The sequence below is a fragment of the Rhodnius prolixus genome, unplaced genomic scaffold (assembly GCF_049639745.1).
Source record: "Rhodnius prolixus isolate KJV_2025 unplaced genomic scaffold, Rpr scaffold_1, whole genome shotgun sequence".
Taxonomy (NCBI): Eukaryota; Metazoa; Arthropoda; class Insecta; order Hemiptera; family Reduviidae; genus Rhodnius; species Rhodnius prolixus.
The window spans coordinates 66,463,118-66,481,315 of NW_027411581.1; the positions used below are offsets into that span (position 1 = coordinate 66,463,118).

The window sequence follows — 18,198 nt, forward strand, 5'->3', positions numbered from 1 at the left end:
AAGAAATGTTTTAGATATGCATAATTGTAATCTTATGTTTAGACATTGCTACGATTTTCATAATCATAGAAACCATATTCGAGGAAAATCTGTTATATATTGTATATATAAAACTAAAATAAAGAAAAATGTCCAACCATTCTCTCAAATTTTCCCTTAAAAAATATATCAAATTGAAATTGGGAAAACCAGCGAGAAAAGCTTAAAGAAAATCGCGAAAAGTGGTTGGTGGAGGGAGGGGAAAAAACTTTGTTATACTTCCGTTTTAGAGATTTTTTTCCCGCTAAGTTAATAAGAGTCCGGGTCACATGGCGGCACTCAAACTTTATATATTTTAAGTCTGTGCTTACGTGTGACCTAGGTATATTGTTAACATAAACACACTTAATTAAAATTGTTTCACTGCACACGAGTTTTTCCGAACATTTTATTTTAAATTTATACATATTTAGATATTATCATCTTCAATATACACCCCTCCACTATCCCTACAACGCTCCAGGTGAATTTACCATAGTTCGAAACCGTGCTGGAAGTCTTTTTCAGTGACGCGTGCCGCTTTTTCTTTCACAGCTTCAACGGACCGAAAAATCGTGTTCCTCTTAATGCAGATTTGACTTTGGGGGAACAGATAAAAGTCACATGGGGCGGCCAGGTCAGGCGAATAACGGTTGGCCTAAAACTGGGAAGTTGTACTTGGCTAGAAACGTCTTGGTTAGACAATGCATTGTGAACCGGCGCCGGTTGTCTTGATGGAGAACCCATAACTTGTTCTTCCACAAATCGTGGTCGTTTTTTCCCTTACTCTTTCAACGGAGTTGAGCAAGCACCTTACGCGGTAGTAATGTTGATTAATTATAATCGATATTTTCATCCGTTTTTGGAAGTGGAAGGGCGCGACCCGGGCGGTCATCATCTCAGACGACTTCTCCGGCCATCTTGGAAACGCTTGAATCACTTAGAAAACTTGCGCACGTGATACAACATTCATCGCCATAAACTTCTTTTAATAAAAGATCAAGTTTCAGTAGCGGTTTTACCCAAATTTTGATGTGAAATTTCACGACAATTCGTTGCTCTACTACATGTGTAGTATCATGTTTTCACGGCAAAACGAAACTAACACCTCTTAAACAAACGACGACGGTTCCGGTCAGACACAGATTTCTCTACAAAAACACGTGAGACGCTGCACAATCGAAAGAGAAGGCTTTACGCTGCACAGCTGTCGGTCGTTAGGATTTGGCGCATGCATAGTGCTTCTGTAGCAGCATCAGTCTCGTTATTTAATGGCCTCACCTTGTATATTATACATTACTAACACGTAGCTCTCTCTGTAAGTTGTAATTGAATAATTTTCCAAGAAAATTGGTTTTCCGGCCAGTTTTAGGGAGAGGTAGGGTGGAAGATAAAGTGATGAAATATGTATCCCGAAATTCGTAGTTTGCTTTCAGAATAGTAGCAAGAGAAAGATGTATGGGTGTGCTGCCACCAGGTGAGATAAGAAAACCTCATCATATTACCCCAATACTACGTTGAAGCAAAGAGGAAATAGTGGGTGCAAAGTTCCCACTAACCAAGTTTTAGTTGGAACATGGAGCTGGACGGCTGACAGATGCACTGCCTCCCAGGTGTGATCATCTTATATCCCATCTATCTTAACAGCAGCATCAGTCTGTGTTGTGGGCGGCCATATCTCTCTCTGAGGACAGAGTAATGTGCTAACTATCTCCCATCTAATACGACCTAATCACCCTAGTGTGCTTCTTCATCCCTAGCATGTTAATTAGCTAACTGAACCAGGATAAACCTGGAGAAGTGCACCATCCATCCTACGAACCCCTCTGCAACATAATGTTGCAGCAGCGCGATTGCAGTTTAATACCTGACAATGAGCAATGATGATCCCAGATCTCCAGAGACCAGCTTCAATTTAAACGTTTGATCTGGACCTTTGCCATTTTTATTCCCAATTATTAAAAAAACAAATCCAGTGAAAATAATACAATTAAAAATTACATTGTGTACATTACAAGTTTAAGGAAATGGCTCACTGTCGAAAAGTGAACAATGCATTGAGTAAAGAGTTATTTCCTGTTCAGGAATTCTCTTCAAACTCTCTTCTTAACAGTACTCAAGAGACTGAACCGTTCATTAAACAAAAATGGGCACTTCAGATGGAACGAGGAATACTCTCCAAACTCACTCTCTTCTTAACAGTACACAAGAGACTGAACCGTTCAGTAAACAAAAAATGGGCACTTCAGATGGAACGAGGAATTCTCTTCAAACCCTCTTCTTAACAGTACTCAAGAGACTGAATCGTTCATTAAACAAAAATGGGCACTTCAGATGGAACGAGGAATACTCTCCAAACTCACTCTCTTCTTAACAGTACACAAGAGACTGAACCGTTCATTAAACAAAAATTGGGCACTTCAAATGGAACGAGCAGTTCTCTTCAAACTCACTCTCTTCATAACTGTACACTACTCAGGGTGTTTCGCCGTAGTTAGGGAAATCCTATCGCTGTGGAGATTACCGACTGGAGAATTAGAAACATTTTTCTTAATGCTTTCAGATTGTACAGCTGATTTTCGTTGTGAAGGTCCCCAGCAGCACTTGGTGACCACAGGAGTCATTATGCAAAACGAGACTGGAGAGGGAAACTTTAGTGCCTGGAGCTACAACGGGATAGTCACAATTAGCATCTTCATTTTACATCTAGAGATGATTAACCAATAGGGAAAATTATTTCAGGAAGAGAAAGAAATGGCCTTCCATTTTGACGGTGGTAACAATCACCAGATGGCTGCCAGGTGATTTCTGGCATTAATGTCCCGAAGGAGAGAACATGACGCAGAAAAACATTCTAGTGTGTTAAAAAGGAAATGCTTCACATCTATCTAGACTTATCAAGAGGATCTTCGTGTTCTGTTCGAGAACAGAACCTATCCTATGTTTAAATTATTAATTCCATTAGCAGACCATTTTTTTTTTTGTGAGGGAAAATTCCAAGTTTCCGGAAAATAAATTTCCCAAGGTGAAAAAGAGTGTTCAAAGCAGAGGTCACGGTCACTAAATTATTGTGAAAACATAAATTTCAAACTGGACATTAGCAGAAACTGCTGAGAAATAATTCGTATCCAGAGATATCAAATAATTTTCCATTGTACACGTCCGAGAGGTGATAAAAGGCAGAAAACGGTACTGTCAACACATCGCCTCTGTCTGACTCGTGTTTTCAACGCTAGCGTTGACTAATGAAAACGCTGACAACAAGAGAAGGGGTGTTATAGTATTATGGCGCACAATACTGCAGGTGGAGGGGGGGGGTATTGTTCCCGTGACCTATAATTAATAGTTTCAGGTGCAGTGGTGCCAACCTAGCTAGCTAGTGAATGTGTTTGTGTATATAGATTAGTGAACACCACTATAATATATAAATAGATGCCGTCGTGGCTTTGTTGAAGCGGAGAAAGTTGGCCACACTGGGGAGAAGGCCAAGCTGAACTTTCTACCACTCTGGTGGAACATATAAAGAGCACACCACAGTTGGCAGTACTGTACACTATTCGCCCAGTATTCTACGATAAAAAAAAAATGTTATAGTGGCCAGCCTGGGTTAAATAGCCCATTTATTTTACTGAATATCTTCTTGAGTACTCTTAATTCAAATGTTTCACTTTAAATCTCACTTTAACCTCTTTAATTATAACCTTACTCAGCTCAGTTTCTATTAAATATAAAATCATTTTCATCTAAATAAATCAAGTTGCTCGTTGAAACTTAAATTTCTCAACTCAGCAATTCTAATTTGATCAGCTGTTCTAACACTTTATAGTGAATATTTTTGTTTACCATTCATTCCCTTTAAGAAAATATTATTGCAATTGTACAGACTTAGGATTTAGAGTTCACTGGAATGTAATCGTTTTGAGATTCATTTAAAAAGAAAGAGGTTTTTTATAAGTGGAGATTAGCCACTTCTTCAGGGTACTTGGCGTCCCTGAGGGTATCCCCCAGCCTTACAACATGAACATGAGGCAACATATACTGGTATACACCCCAATACATTTACACAGTTACACACGCTGGCCACAGTAATCTGTACAAGGTGGGGGCGGCTTATTAGCTCGGAGTCGTTGTGCAGGATTGTGATCAGGATGTGGAGGAGGAAACGACCTCTCACTGGCATGTACGATTGCGTGCCAATAATCGAGTGATTGCGCTATGAAACCTTTGGATCTTTAGAGACCAAAGGAGAGATATTAGAGCTAATAGAACTAGTAGGGAAAGTCCTCCACCTCTTTGTAGTTGGTGGAGGTTTCATCTACTAGATCAGCGTTTTCCAACCTTTTTTTTGGCTCGCTTAGTCCACTTGGTAGTACATCATGCTAAATTGTACTACTTCGTAAAAATGATTGTATTTCGTGCAAATTTGTTTATTCCGAGAGTGTTATTCTATTATTATCATCTTTATTTGTATGGAGATACAGTGTATCTGTTACAAAGGAGTTCAAGTTCATGTTCACTTTATAAACTTTGTAAAGTGTAAGATCGTAGCTTTAAAACTTATTTTAAATTAAATTTAATGTTGCTTGGATAGAGCTTACTCATTACAATCAGCCTCTTTAAGCAAAGGCTTACCATACGTCCCGGTTTGACCGGGATGGTCCCGGTCAAACTTGAACAACACCGACACCACGGCCGATCGTTCCCCCGCGCCCATTTATTAATATATTTTCAGTTCTTAATAATTTTGATTGCATTTCAAATATGAAAAACACAAATTAAGCGAAAAGCAAAACGAAAATGAGCCTCTTCCTCCTCTGCGTCCCGGTTTGGCTCTTCGTAATTATGGTAAGCCTATTTAAGCAGATCTTTATATAGTTATCTTTCAAGCTCTGCACATGATAATTCTATTAAATTTTCTTTATCTTTTATCTATAATATAGCTTTTCCTAAATTTTCTTTATAGAAGGGGTTTGAAATCATTCATGTTTTCGGGTTTTGGAAAATACTCCAAGAAAGACAATTTTAATCCCGTTAAATGTGCTTTATATTTTCTCGTATATTTCGAGATAGATTAACCTTATTACGGTACATATTAACAACTTTACTGTATAATATTATTAATTAAAATAATTTTTATGTATTATAGGAAAAAATCGTTTCTATGATATTTTTATGATTTAATTTTGTTATGTCCGCCATTATTGATTATTTTTCGCATACCACAGGTTGGGAAACGCTGTACTAGATCCAAAAAAAAAAAGGGGACGGCACAATAAGCCTCTTTTGGCTGCGGAGCCGCCGTGGGGCTTAGGCTCCACCCCCGATAATGCAATCTAACTTACTCAACAGGAAATGCCATTGATAAAAATGGTTTTAGAAGCCCTGTGAAATGAAAACCAAGGATTCTGGAATTAATGATGACTCTCCCGCAGGTATAGCGCACCTAAGGCCTGTCCACGTAACACTTGAAATCTTTGAGAAAACTTTTCCACTCGGTGACATCGCGATAAAATAATCATGAAAAATACAATTAAAAAAACAAATGGAAAATGAAAAGTGAAGTTTAAAGGAAGGAAGTTTAATTTGAAGACAGTTTAAAGAGCTAGACAGCTGGAATTTACTCCATTTAGGGAATTTCTCTAATATTGCTAATGTTTCCCGTTTAAATTTTCCTTAATGATTGGGTGAGAATCATTAAGCAAGGAGAGCACATGATTGCATGTATGTGCATTCAGGAGTCCTGGTTGCCTAGGCCACAATTCCTGGATATTATAATTTATTCAACGGTGGTGGGAGGGGGTTGCTAGCAAGTGAAGGTCAAGGCCAGCTGTGGAGCCGGCACAGCCAGCTAGATCTCCTCAACCCCACTGCATTTGGGGTGCTGTGCCCATTAGAATATCCTCCACTGCCCACTTCCTTCATCCACCTTCCAAAGAGATACAACATAAAAAAAAAAAAAAAAAAGATTTATAATCTCATTAATACAAAGACGTAACTGGTAAAACTTAATTAAAATTTCAACTCGAATTTTGCAAGCTGGCGATACTCCCCAGAGTCTGGGGTGCAGCAGGATATCTCCCTTAGTCGCTTCTCCCCCATAACGCACACACAGACACCCGTCATTGGTAACTTTCACAGTTTTTTTCTTTTTTCTCCATTTCCGTGACTGTAGTAGTGACGTCATGAAGAGGGAACAAGGATTTTAGAATATTTCATAGTTAGAATCATAGTCTAATAGGTTAGTTTTTTGTTTTGAACCCAGCAAACTATTTGACTCCGTTTAATATAAGTGGTAAGACTGTACATACATATTGTTTTGGATTAGTTAAGAGGTTGGTTAGCAAACTCAGAGATCACAGGTTCAAATCCAGCTGCCAGCCTTTAGATTTGTTTTTTTTTAATTTCCAGGAGCTTCTTACAAGCTTACTGACAGTGTTGTGTCTGTAAGGAGAAGCATCTGTCTCTTTACACTTCTAGTGAAAAAGTCCCGCGGGTATTCACGTACAAAATTTTGGAACGTTCAATTAATGACGTCACAATTACGATGTCATATTTAGGAGGTCAATTAAAAGATAATTAGTGAGTTGGATATACGTAGTACTCAGGCAATGTGCCCATAATTAATGCGTGTTAGAATACTGCAGCTGGTAATAAAATCAAGTTCAGATAGGTATGATGATGATGAAACGAAGCAGGGAGCAATAATAACCAAGGTTGGCAGCACTGTTCACTATTCCTGCTCGCCCACTTAGGGCTATTAGTCCAGCTTTAATTGTAGGGTCATTAGTTTGATTGGAGTAGAAATTTATAACGGTTATAACCTTACAACAACAAAAATTGTTAACTATCTCCGGAAGTTGTTGCGAGGAGGCAATACTCACGGAGCTGTACTTACTGGAGCAAACAAATGGCTCTAATTAAACGGAAATACGGACAGTCCCTGCATATAAAGGCTATTCCAAGGGGGTAATTGAGGTCCTAAATATCGTGCAAAGCCCCCCTCCCCAAAATATGCAACCTATTTACGGAGTCTACTACAGATCGACGGACAAAAAACATGAGCCTGGAAAAGAGGAAACGGCTTATGGTGGCGAAAGGAAGGACGACGTTCACAGGTGGAGGGGGAGTGAATCTATTAAAAAAATCTGACCGGAAATCTCTTAAGCACGTTAACTGCATCAGCTTGTCGTTCCATTTACAGCTACCTGTGAACGACCGAGCGGGTTAACTGAGATTACCGAGGTGTGGCTATTAAATAACAAGACTGATGCTGCTACAGAAGAACTATGCTTGCGCCAAATCCTAACGACCGACAGCTGTGCAGCGTAAAGCCTTCTCTTTCGATTGTAGCGTCTCACGTGTTTGTAGAGAAATCTGTCTGACCGGAACCGTTGTATGTGTAAGAGGTGTTAGTTTCGTTTTGCCCGAAAACATGATACTACTACACATGTAGTAGAGCAACGAATTGTCGTGAAATTTCACATCAAAACTTGGGTAAAACCGCTACTGAAACTTAAAAGAAGTTTATGACGATGAATGATGTACACGTACGCAAGTTTTTGAGTGGTTCAAGCATTTCCAACATGGCCGGAGAAGACGTCGGAGATGATGACCGCCCTGGTCGCGCCCTTCCACGTCCAAAAACGGATGAAAATATCGATTATAATTAATCAACATTACTACCGCGTGAGGTGCTTTGCTTAACTCCGTTGAAAGAGTAAGGAAAAAACGACCCGATTAGTGGAAGAACAAGTCATGGGTTCTTTCCATCAAGGACAACGCACCGTCTCACACTACATTGTCTGTCACAAGACGTTTCTAGCCAAGTACAACATCCCAGTTTTAGTCCATCCGCCTTATCCGTCTGACCTGGCCCGCCCCATGTGACTTTTATCTGTTCCCCCAAAGTCAAATCTGCATTAAAAGGAACACGGAAAGGTCCGTTGAAGCTGTGAAAGAAAAAATAATTAAATAATTATTGAAAAAAAAAAATTAAATTTACAAAATGAAAATGCAGAGAAAACAAAACATAACTTGAATATTCATGAAATTAAAATTAATGAAAATGGCAGCCCGCAGTGTTATCAAAGTTCTAGTAATAATCAGTTACACGTCTAAACTGTAACTGATCTGCATGCATCTACTGTACACAGTAATTTCCATAGCTCAATGAAACTGAATATAATTAATACGTATTACCTTCATATGTTCATACGGTTCATATGTACTTAAATTTTTAGTTAATATGCATTTACTGTAAAAATTATTTTAAAAAGTGAGTTTTAATTTATTAAATTAAAAATATGTAATAGGTTAAACTTACTGCATCTTACATAAATTAGATTTAAAACAAAACAAAAAAATACGTAAAAAAAAATCGATAGAGAAAATCATTAGAATAATTTTTAATCAATTTTGTACAAATATCGATTTTTACTAACCTAACCTTATTCAAAATGAAGGGAAAAAGATACTATTTGTTTGTAAACAAAACAAAATAAACACCTAACCTAACCTTAAAAACCTACAAAATATAGCACCTCAATTAAATCGATTTTTTTTTTTATTTTGGAATTTTAAACAAAAAAAAATTTAATACCTATTAATATTAAACAGGAAATAAGGCCGCTCATTATGCTTGAGAAGGAAATTTGATCCCTGCCCACACCTCATCTTCAACCAGAACTTACCTGATGAGAAAGATTTTTTTCCCCCCAAATTAAATTGTAAAAGTTAAGTTAGGATCAACAAGCGTGCGATGAGCAAGATTAATTTTAAAGAATTTATTAATTTTTGAAGCTGTTTTTGCAGGAAATTGCCCTGAAAATATTTTCAGGAAATTTGGCGTTTCCATAATCCTTACTTAATATCCCTTACTTAACATAAATTTTCAAAAAAAGAATTTCAAATAAACTAAAAGGACGTTATTATAGTTATTTATTGAGGCACCACGATAGCCGAGCGGTTAAGAGACTAGACCCGCAATGCTAAGATGTATTGTTGGTTTAGTGGGTTCGATTCCCCGGTGTCTAGGCCTTGGATTTTTATTTAATGGTTTATATGAGAAATTTATAGTAAAGTATGTTTGGCTAGTCGCCTCCGTCCACGGCACCTAATTTGCTAGTTGGACGTAAAGCCCACCTGTAAAAATAGGCAATTACTTTACTTTAATATTTATTGTATTTCCTAATGGAGGGATCAAAGCAAAGTAACCATTAACTTCAAACTTTATTTGTATAGAGATAAAATCTATCTGTTACCAAGGAGTTCAAGTTCATGTAAACTTTGTAAACTATAAGATCTTAGTTTTAAAACTTTTTTTAAATAAATAAAAATTTCATACATATTTTTCTCTTCAAAAATTAATTATTTATTAATTAGCAAAGTTCTTCTTTAGGATTGCTATATTTGTATATTATATAACAAAGTTTATAAAGTGAACATGAACTCCTTTGTGGCACATTCATTATACCTGTATCTCTATACAAATAAAAGTTGAAAAAATCTACTTGATAACTATTACCTCCTGAAGTGTACTCCATATTGAATACTTTGAATGCGATTCGGCTAATCCATCTGGAATTGTATAACTTATTTGGGAAGAATCAGGATAAAAATATACGCAAGTACGACTTTGAAAGTATTAATGAAACCAAAATTTGATGAAATAAATCGACTGACAAAAGAATAAATAAATCTTAGCATCGATCAGTTTGGCCTATTTAGGTTGTTATCGATCCAGTTCTGGAGAATAGGAATTGTATAATTGGAGGAATAGAATCATCAGCCATGGTTGTTTTTGGTTTAATTTTTGGCTTAATACCCATTAAAGAAGAAGTTGCAATTGGGCGTATTTTCCATTTTTGGTGGTTTCCACCACGAATTTAGATGTCCTGAGTTCGAAATTTTGAGAAATGGAAAACAAGGCTCTGTCTTAAGAGTGTAGTTTTTTTTTCAGACCAATCAGGTGGTCAGAGACAACGTCTCGGCTGGGACTTAATTTAGAAATAAAACATGATCCCACAGGACTTGCCTGACACTAGCATTAAGGGAGAGTAATGAATGAAAACAAGTAGTAGATTAACTGAGGGTTCGTTCATGGAATATCCATCAGCCATAGCCCACAGAGCAGGCTGAGCCAGTACATAACAAATGATGGCCGTGCTCCACATCTTGTATCTTCCATTTCTTGTGACCATCACTTCCATTGGACAGCAGCGCTGCCACTGTGCTGTTGATGTTGAAAAGACAAGCAATTGAAATGTTGTATCTATTATTTATCCCAAGATGGCGTCCCCATTACCCCCCAACCAACCAATGTGATGATCAAAACTAAGTGGCTGATTAGCAGCGCACTCTAGGCGACCCTAACTCCGCCTTCAACCACCACTCCTCCATACTGGTTTATCCAGTAGGTTGAACTGAATCCAGCAGCCCCCTTACATTCCATTCCAGTTCCTTCCATTTATCACCAACGTCCAAAAACTCTTTTGAACAGATCACCAATCTGGTACCACCATTTATCTTCATAATTGGTCATTGATTGGGCGTTCAAAAAAAAAAATCCGGCATGTACACTCATAGGGAATTTCTCTTATCCCTATTTTTCCAAGATCTGAGCTACCACATTTCCCTTAAGCTTCCAAAGCTTCATTTAAAGACCACCGGAGACTAAAACTGCATTTAAATTCAGTATTACCAAAAAATTTTTGTAATTACTGTTCATTATTTTTGGTGACTGAATCATAGTTGCAGTAGGATGAAAAATTTAATGCCAGTTTCAGTCATTATAAACTTTATTATGCCGGAGCTTTCGACCTAGGGACTAGGTTACATCTTCAGGACTAATTTACAATATACTGTTTTTTAGTTTTCAGTCCATGAACAGACAAGACACACCAACCCTCTTATGATGTAAAATATTACATTGTAAATTAGCCCTGAAGACGGACCTAGTCCAGCGGTCGGCAACCTGCGGCTCTTTTATCCAAATTGTGTGGCTCTTAAGCCTGTCCAAAATATATTGTATATTTCAATTTCACTGAAACAAATGAAAATTTCATTTATTAAAGTAAAGATATTTTTTCAAAAAGAATTTTAAATGTGATAGGTTTGAAATTGAATAGAATTATATTAAAATACAGTACGTAATATATAGGACTGCCGCCATTTTCATTCAAACACAGGTTTAGTTATTATATATTTGTTTATTTACTTTGCAATATGTGAAAATAAATATATAAAACACTTAAACGTAATTGAATATCATAAAATAATAATTTGTGAATACAAATGCTCTACAGAGTTGTTTACACACCATCATCCTTGCGGCTCTTGGTAAGATTTATTAAAATTATTTAAGGAGAAATGGCTCTCGACTTAAAATAGGTTGCCGACTCCTGACCTAGTCCCTTTGGTCGAAAGCTCGGCATAATAAAGTTTATAATGACTGAAACTTGCATTAATTTTTTCATCCTATCAAAAAAAATTTGGTCAAGTAAGAGAATTAATGAACCCGCAGTAAAAGGAAATTTGATAGAGTGTTGTTGTTCTGGCTAGAATTTTGTGTTACACAATAAAAGATATGCTACGAACTATGACAACTTAATGATTCTGAGTCAAGCTGGCGCAGAACTGAGCAGGACTCTGCTGCTTCAGATGGACTGATGATGCAGAGTTATATATGACGTAGGATGGAGGAAACCAGGTGCTGATTACAGTGTCGTAACAGAGAACCCTGTGGGTCGAGAAAACAATAGCCGTAAGCTCTATAGGCCCTTCGTGTAATTCTACAAGCTTCTTTTTCTTTTACAACAAGTCTCCAAATAAATGAAAAATAAATAGCACGGGAGTATACTATACTATATGTAACGTTGTAATATTTACTAAGAAGGAAACTTCAGCAGGACAGCTGGTTACAACTGCTCGGTGCTAACAATGGCCGACTCTTTACTAATTAAAGTACAAAACGTGGAACCAACGAATGAAACGAGCTCACCTTGCCCCGCCCATCAACACAAAGTAACACACAAACTCGCCATTGTCTTCTGTTACCTCTACAAAATTCGCCTCACTGCTACCACCTGTAATATTTCCCTTTAAAAAATAAACCTTGATGTGAACCACTCACTAGACTTCCTCTATAACTTTGCGTAATTAATTTTTTTTTAAACTGGGAATATGCTAGTTCACTGTTAAAGGAAGGTTTACAAACACATTGTACCAGAACTCTATTAAAATGACGTACATCCTGGAAAAAGGACTATTTCTAACCAAAGTGATAGGGCCAAGGTTTTGAAAGATACGATATGTTTAACGTTGAGAAGAAATCATTTGGTGACGTTCCAGTAAACTCCAAAGTTGAAGATCTTGCTTTCAGTTCAGAATTTTTGGTTAGTATTTCCGCACTCTTAAATAATAAAAAACCTGTTTAAACCCGTTCAATGCAATTATGTGGTAGGGAAGAGAGGGGCAAATTTGAACAGGGGGCCCCCCTTTGAACAGTTTTAATTTTTCGCCAAATATTTAAAAACATTTATGATTGGTAATTTTCTCCAAATGTTTATGGTAGACCTTTTGTATAATTGACAGAGTTTCCCTTTGTTATCATAGTTTGGTAAAGTCCAGAATTGAGGAATTATATATATTTTGTAAGGTGGAAGTAAAATATTTTGTTGCAGTTTCTGGAAGTGTATTGTGAAGATTTGAAGTGGACAAGGTGTAAGTATTGTTAAATCTAGTTATTTACAAAAGTCTATTTGCTTGCAAAAAAGTGTTGGATATTATATTTTCTTTTATGGAAGGAGAGGGGGCACACATTTCTACATCATCAGTTAAAATGTGCCGCCCTACTGACCACTGCAAGTTTGTGACTTTTTTGGGGGTTTAATCGCAGAGTAGGGGGAAAGTGGTTCGAAGCTACTGCATTAAAAAGCGCAACAAATCGAATATTTTGTTCAACCTGAACCCATCACACACTTCGGGATACAACATCCCCGAACTGAGTCATTCTTGATTTTTTGTACTAGATTTCAGTGGTTTAAAAGAGAAAGTAATGTAGTAATGAGAGAGAAATAACTGATAGAAGGTAGATTCAGAGTAATGTAATATCATATTATATTGTGTTCAAAGGTGACCCCCACCAGTGGGGCAGATATTAACATTTGACACAAAAATTTTAAATTAAAAAGAATATAGATATTTATGTTAAAGTACCAACTGTTCATATTGATATAGATCTGTTAAGAAGACTTGAAAGTTGTAGAAAACAAAATAAAAAGGTTCAATAATACGATTCTGTGCGCACTCTGTAACAGAAAATGTAAATTCTGTTCAAATATGCCCCCCTCTCTCCTACTTTAATGGAGAATATAACTTCAACCATCTCTAAGAACCTGGAAGAATGATACAAATGAATGAAACTAGATCCATAGACCCACCTACCCAATGAAAATCAATGGGAAAAAATGGCTAAAATCTGAACATTCGTAAACTATTCTATTTCGTGAACTTCCTTCAATTTTACTTCCGGTACATCATCTTCAATTTTTGTTTTTTGTTACAGATTTAATTCATATCACTACTGTAGTATGGATACGACCGAGTATTAAGCTAATTGGCATTCAAGAAGAAAGCATCTCCTACCAACCACGCACAAAAAAATATCCCTTATATGTATTTCTCATGTAAAATATTTTTTCAAATAAAAGTAATTATACACTATCATCGCCTTAATAAAAATGTAGTAGCAGTTTCGTTGATTAAACGTTAAAGTTAACTACCTGAATCAGAATAGCGAGAATTAGTAATAATAGAAGTGAGCATACCTAAAAGTAATGTTGGCAGCATTGGGCGCTGTCCAGTTGAAGGCGGTAATTGGGTCGCCGGAAGTGTCGGAGCCCAGTACACAATCATCATCCAGCCAGACGCTGAACTCGCGTACCTCCTCAGAATTCTGGTCTATATTTACTGGAACATAATAGAAAATGATCTTAGCACAGCACTGTGTCAATGGAATAATATAATCATATATGTAAAAGTGCCATCAGAGGGGGCTGCCGCCAACAACGCCACATAGCCTGAATGTTAGGTTATAGTCTAGGAAGGTCTAGCGTCATTTTACGAGTGTTTACGTTACAGTTTTTCATAGTGTTTAACGACGGTGAAAGATAACTAGTAATTTAATTATTCTTTACAGGTATTTTATTGTTTTAATTAATTGTTTATGTATGTATTAATTTATTTATAAAATTATATTCTTTACAGAATAATAAAATCTGCTTTGAAAACCGTCTTACATACATATATTTTTTCCAAAACGTTTATTGGGGGAAAAAATCAGTTTTATGTTTACTGTATTTATCGATACCAACAAACAAACAGTAGTAATGCTAACTTCATTCTACTCAGGTGCATTATTGCGTTTCCAGGAGTAGGTATAAAAGGTACATTCTGGGTCACACAATATAAATTATGATTTCGTCACATATGATTCATGATTTCGTCTCTCTCTCTCACTCAAATCTAGGTCAGTAGGGAGGAAGAGAGACAAATGAAAGTTCAGGGTTAATGACTAGATTGGGAGTTCATAGATTGGATTTCAATCCCACTCCTTCAAACCTGTTAACAAGGCCGAGAAATTCGACCAAGAAATTCAGTCTTCCACTACATACTTTTCTTTATATATATGACCATCATACTGCACAACCCAGAATAGCCCTTTTACTACTACTCTGCGCAAAATTCAATTCCATTAAGACAGTAGCACTCTTACTAATAGTAAGAGTGAGTTTATATGAGAAACGAACGGATATCTCTATGGAACTTTAATCACTGCGAAAACTTTTCATACATTTTCTGTACGACTTGAGGAGGATAATTAGTTTTAGCATGAATATTTAGAGTGAAACTAAATTTTTCTTTTTTTTTTTTTTGTATTTGAAATAAATTGGTGCCAGAATGGGAGGGGAGGGAAGCAGTCACGAACAAAGCGGCAAGGTCGCGCAAGCGGTCACGATAGACCAGCTAATGGCGTACCGACTTGCTGCCTGCCCCCTCACCCTCTTAGTCGATTATTGAAATCGATTTTCTGAATTGCTGAAGTGTGCATACATAGCGTTACTATTAGTGGATGTTATTAAAACTAATGTGCCATTGCACACCAGCGCTATCTACCTACTCTAAATTTTATTTATTGCCCCGTAATTTTCATTATCAGTATCCTCCCATCTTGGAAATTGTGTTAGTTGAAGAATAGAGACAGTCCCATTTCTTGAAGCCGATAGCCGGTGGTTGACGTCAGTAGGGCGGGCAAAGACGCTCCTAGAACTTTCTGTAAAGGCCCATCCTAGTAATATATTCTATCTCCCAGGACTCAGAAAGACGAGGAATCACTGTCCTCCTTCCTGTTACCTATTTTAAGAGGAAAGTATTTACAACTAACAGATATCCGGAAGTTGAGTTTTCATGTCCGTTTTGAATACTCTTGTACAGAAATGATGAGTTTAAGAAAATCAGCTAGTGGTTTTGTGAACTCTAGCTTAAAAATTGCAGATTCACATTTCGGACATCAAACTTTACATTTGAGTTTATGGAAAACTCATCATCATCAAAGGCACACTTCCGGATTAAGGGATTTCGATCGAAACTAAAAAGTATTCAACCCCCTACACTGACTTCAACGTCAAATATTTCTTAAACACTTCCGAGAATCTCTAAAATTGACCAGATCAGAAAAAAAAAATAATATTTTCTGAAGTAAATAAAGTCCAGTTATAGGAATGGTTAGACGTTAGAACCAACTGGAGAGTGAGGGGCGTGATGGAGTCAGAGGAATATGTTGGGACGTAGCCAGCAGGGGCGCTAGCTGACTCCTGGATCAACAGGTGTCCGTGTGTGTACAAACAACAAACACTGATCTGCTATATACACTACTACCACAACGGATATATGACGTCATAGTTTGCATCTGTTTTTTTTTTATATGACGTCAGTTCTGGAAGTGTATGTGTTCCGCAACAATGACCCAGTTATTTTACAGTAGTATCTGTTTTTTTTTTTTGTAAGATCTATTGTAACACCCACATAAACACAACAAATAATGAAAGAGCTATCTAAACCAAACCAGCATCCACAAGGGGATGGTGAAAATATCTTGAGGTCAACTGAACTAGGTAAAAAAAATACCAATAAAAACAATGTAAAAAATTCTGTTATTCAGTTTCCTTCTTGTAGGTCCTTAGTTTTCTTCTCACTTCTAAAAAGAGGTTTCTTCATCTGGCTGGAATTTGCAAAATAGTTATTAAAGGAGGTAGCTAAGCAAGAACACTGGATTGTGACGCTGGTTGCTGGATGAGAGTAGATCTAAGCCCTATAATGAAGTTTAAGGCTTATTAGCGAGCTAAGTTCAACTTAATATTGGAAGACTGGTCAAACGAACATTAACCTTTTGTGTCTATAAGTTTTAGAGTGAGTCGCATACGTGCGCGGCGTAAACACAGATCATTTTTACCTGACTCTTTTTAGCACACAGATGACCTAACAACGGTTATACCTTTGTTACTGTAAATTTGTTTCTAGAAAAGTTAAGAGTAAATAATTAACAAAACTGTTCATCCTTTTACTAGCTAAAAATAACTAAGCATAAAACTATGCTCAGAAATCTCAGCATTAGTAAAGATGCTGTGTACAGGTTCTCAAAGTAGGCAACACCCCTCGGGGCCGTCAAGGCCGTCGATGGTGGCCATGATGGATTAAGGAAAGTTGAGAAGCAAAAAATACGATAATAAAAGACTGAAACCATAAACACTAAAAATCGGACTATAATTTAGTAAAAAATGCAAAATAGGGGTGTCTATTAAAATAAACTTTATACTAAGGTTGATATATTGTTAAATATAGTACAAAAAATGTATAACACTGATTCATTAATCCAGAAGGATAAGTATTGGTTTACTGTTCTTGGTGATTTGATTCATTAATCCAGAAGGATGAGTATTGGTTTATTGTTCTTGGTGACTTGATTCATTAATCCAGAAGAATAAGTAATTGTTCTTAGTGACTGATTCATTAAACCAGAAGGATAATTATTGGTTTATTGTTCTTGGTGACTGATTCATTAATCCAGAATGATAAGTATTGGTTTATTTTTCTTGGTGACTGATTCATTAATCCAGAATGATAAATATTGGTTTATTGTTCTTGGTGACTGAATTCATTAATCCAGAAGGATAAGTATTGGTTTATTGTTCTTGGTGACTGAATTCATTAATCCAGAAGGATAAGTATTGGTTTATTGTTCTTGGTGACTGAATTCATTAATCCAGAAGGATAAGTATTGGTTTATTGTTCTTGGTGACTGAATTCATTAATCCAGAAGGATAAGTATTGGTTTATTGTTCTTGATGAATGATTCATTAATCCAGAAGGATAAGTATTGGTTTATTGTTCTTGGTGACTGATTCATTAATCCAGAAGGATAAGTATTGTTTATTGTTCCTGGTGACTTGACTCATTAATCCAAAAGGATAAGTATTGGTTTATTGTTCTTGATGACTTGATTCATTAATCCAGAAGGAAGAAGGAATAATCCTAAGCTCAGTCCCTCTTTTGTTTTAAATTTTATTTTTCCCAAGCTGTCGACCTACAGGGACTAGGTCATCAACAGGGCTTTTCTAATGACAATTAGGATATTTTTACCGCAAACAGAACAGAAGACTCACCGACCTTACCATAATATTGTAACTGTCAATAGCATAAGACCTGACGATGAAGTAGTTCCTAGGTAGACAGCTTGGCAAAATATTATATTATATTTATAGCCTCCAGATTTGTATAATTTTTCTAAAATATCAGCCCAGAATCTATTTTAACCTAATTCAAATTCCCGAAATTGATCATCAAAAAAGAAGAAAAAGAATGTAGGTCAAGAAATCATCTATCAAGCAAGCACTTTATGAGAGAGTTAGTATTTTTTTTGGGTACTCCAACGAGATAAAAGTTTTTGAGTGTTGCCATTTTTGCTGGACAAAAAATAAATAACACAGTGGATGGAAAAATAAAATAAATACTCTGAAAAGGAAATGAAAATTCAAGAGTGTAGCGTGCTAATGAAAATATTGTTGCTGGGCCAAAGCAAACTAGAGGCTGGGGATTATTTTTATTTTTTTGTTTCAGCGGACC

General features: G+C 36.5%; 1 protein-coding gene across 6 annotated transcripts in view; it reads right to left on the minus strand.

Moving 5' to 3' along the window:
* Nucleotides 1-18,198, minus strand: part of LOC141446181 (uncharacterized) — a 158,064-nt gene that overhangs the window by 100,556 nt on the left and 39,310 nt on the right. For all 6 annotated transcript variants that reach the window (XR_012453566.1, XM_074112657.1, XM_074112656.1 and 3 more), the window contains exon 3: nucleotides 13,845-13,986. Coding sequence is in view for 5 of the 6 variants with exons in the window: in XM_074112657.1 (XP_073968758.1) it covers nucleotides 13,845-13,986 (142 nt within the window). In the remaining variant the exon portion in view is untranslated. The remainder of the gene's footprint in view (nucleotides 1-13,844; nucleotides 13,987-18,198) is intronic.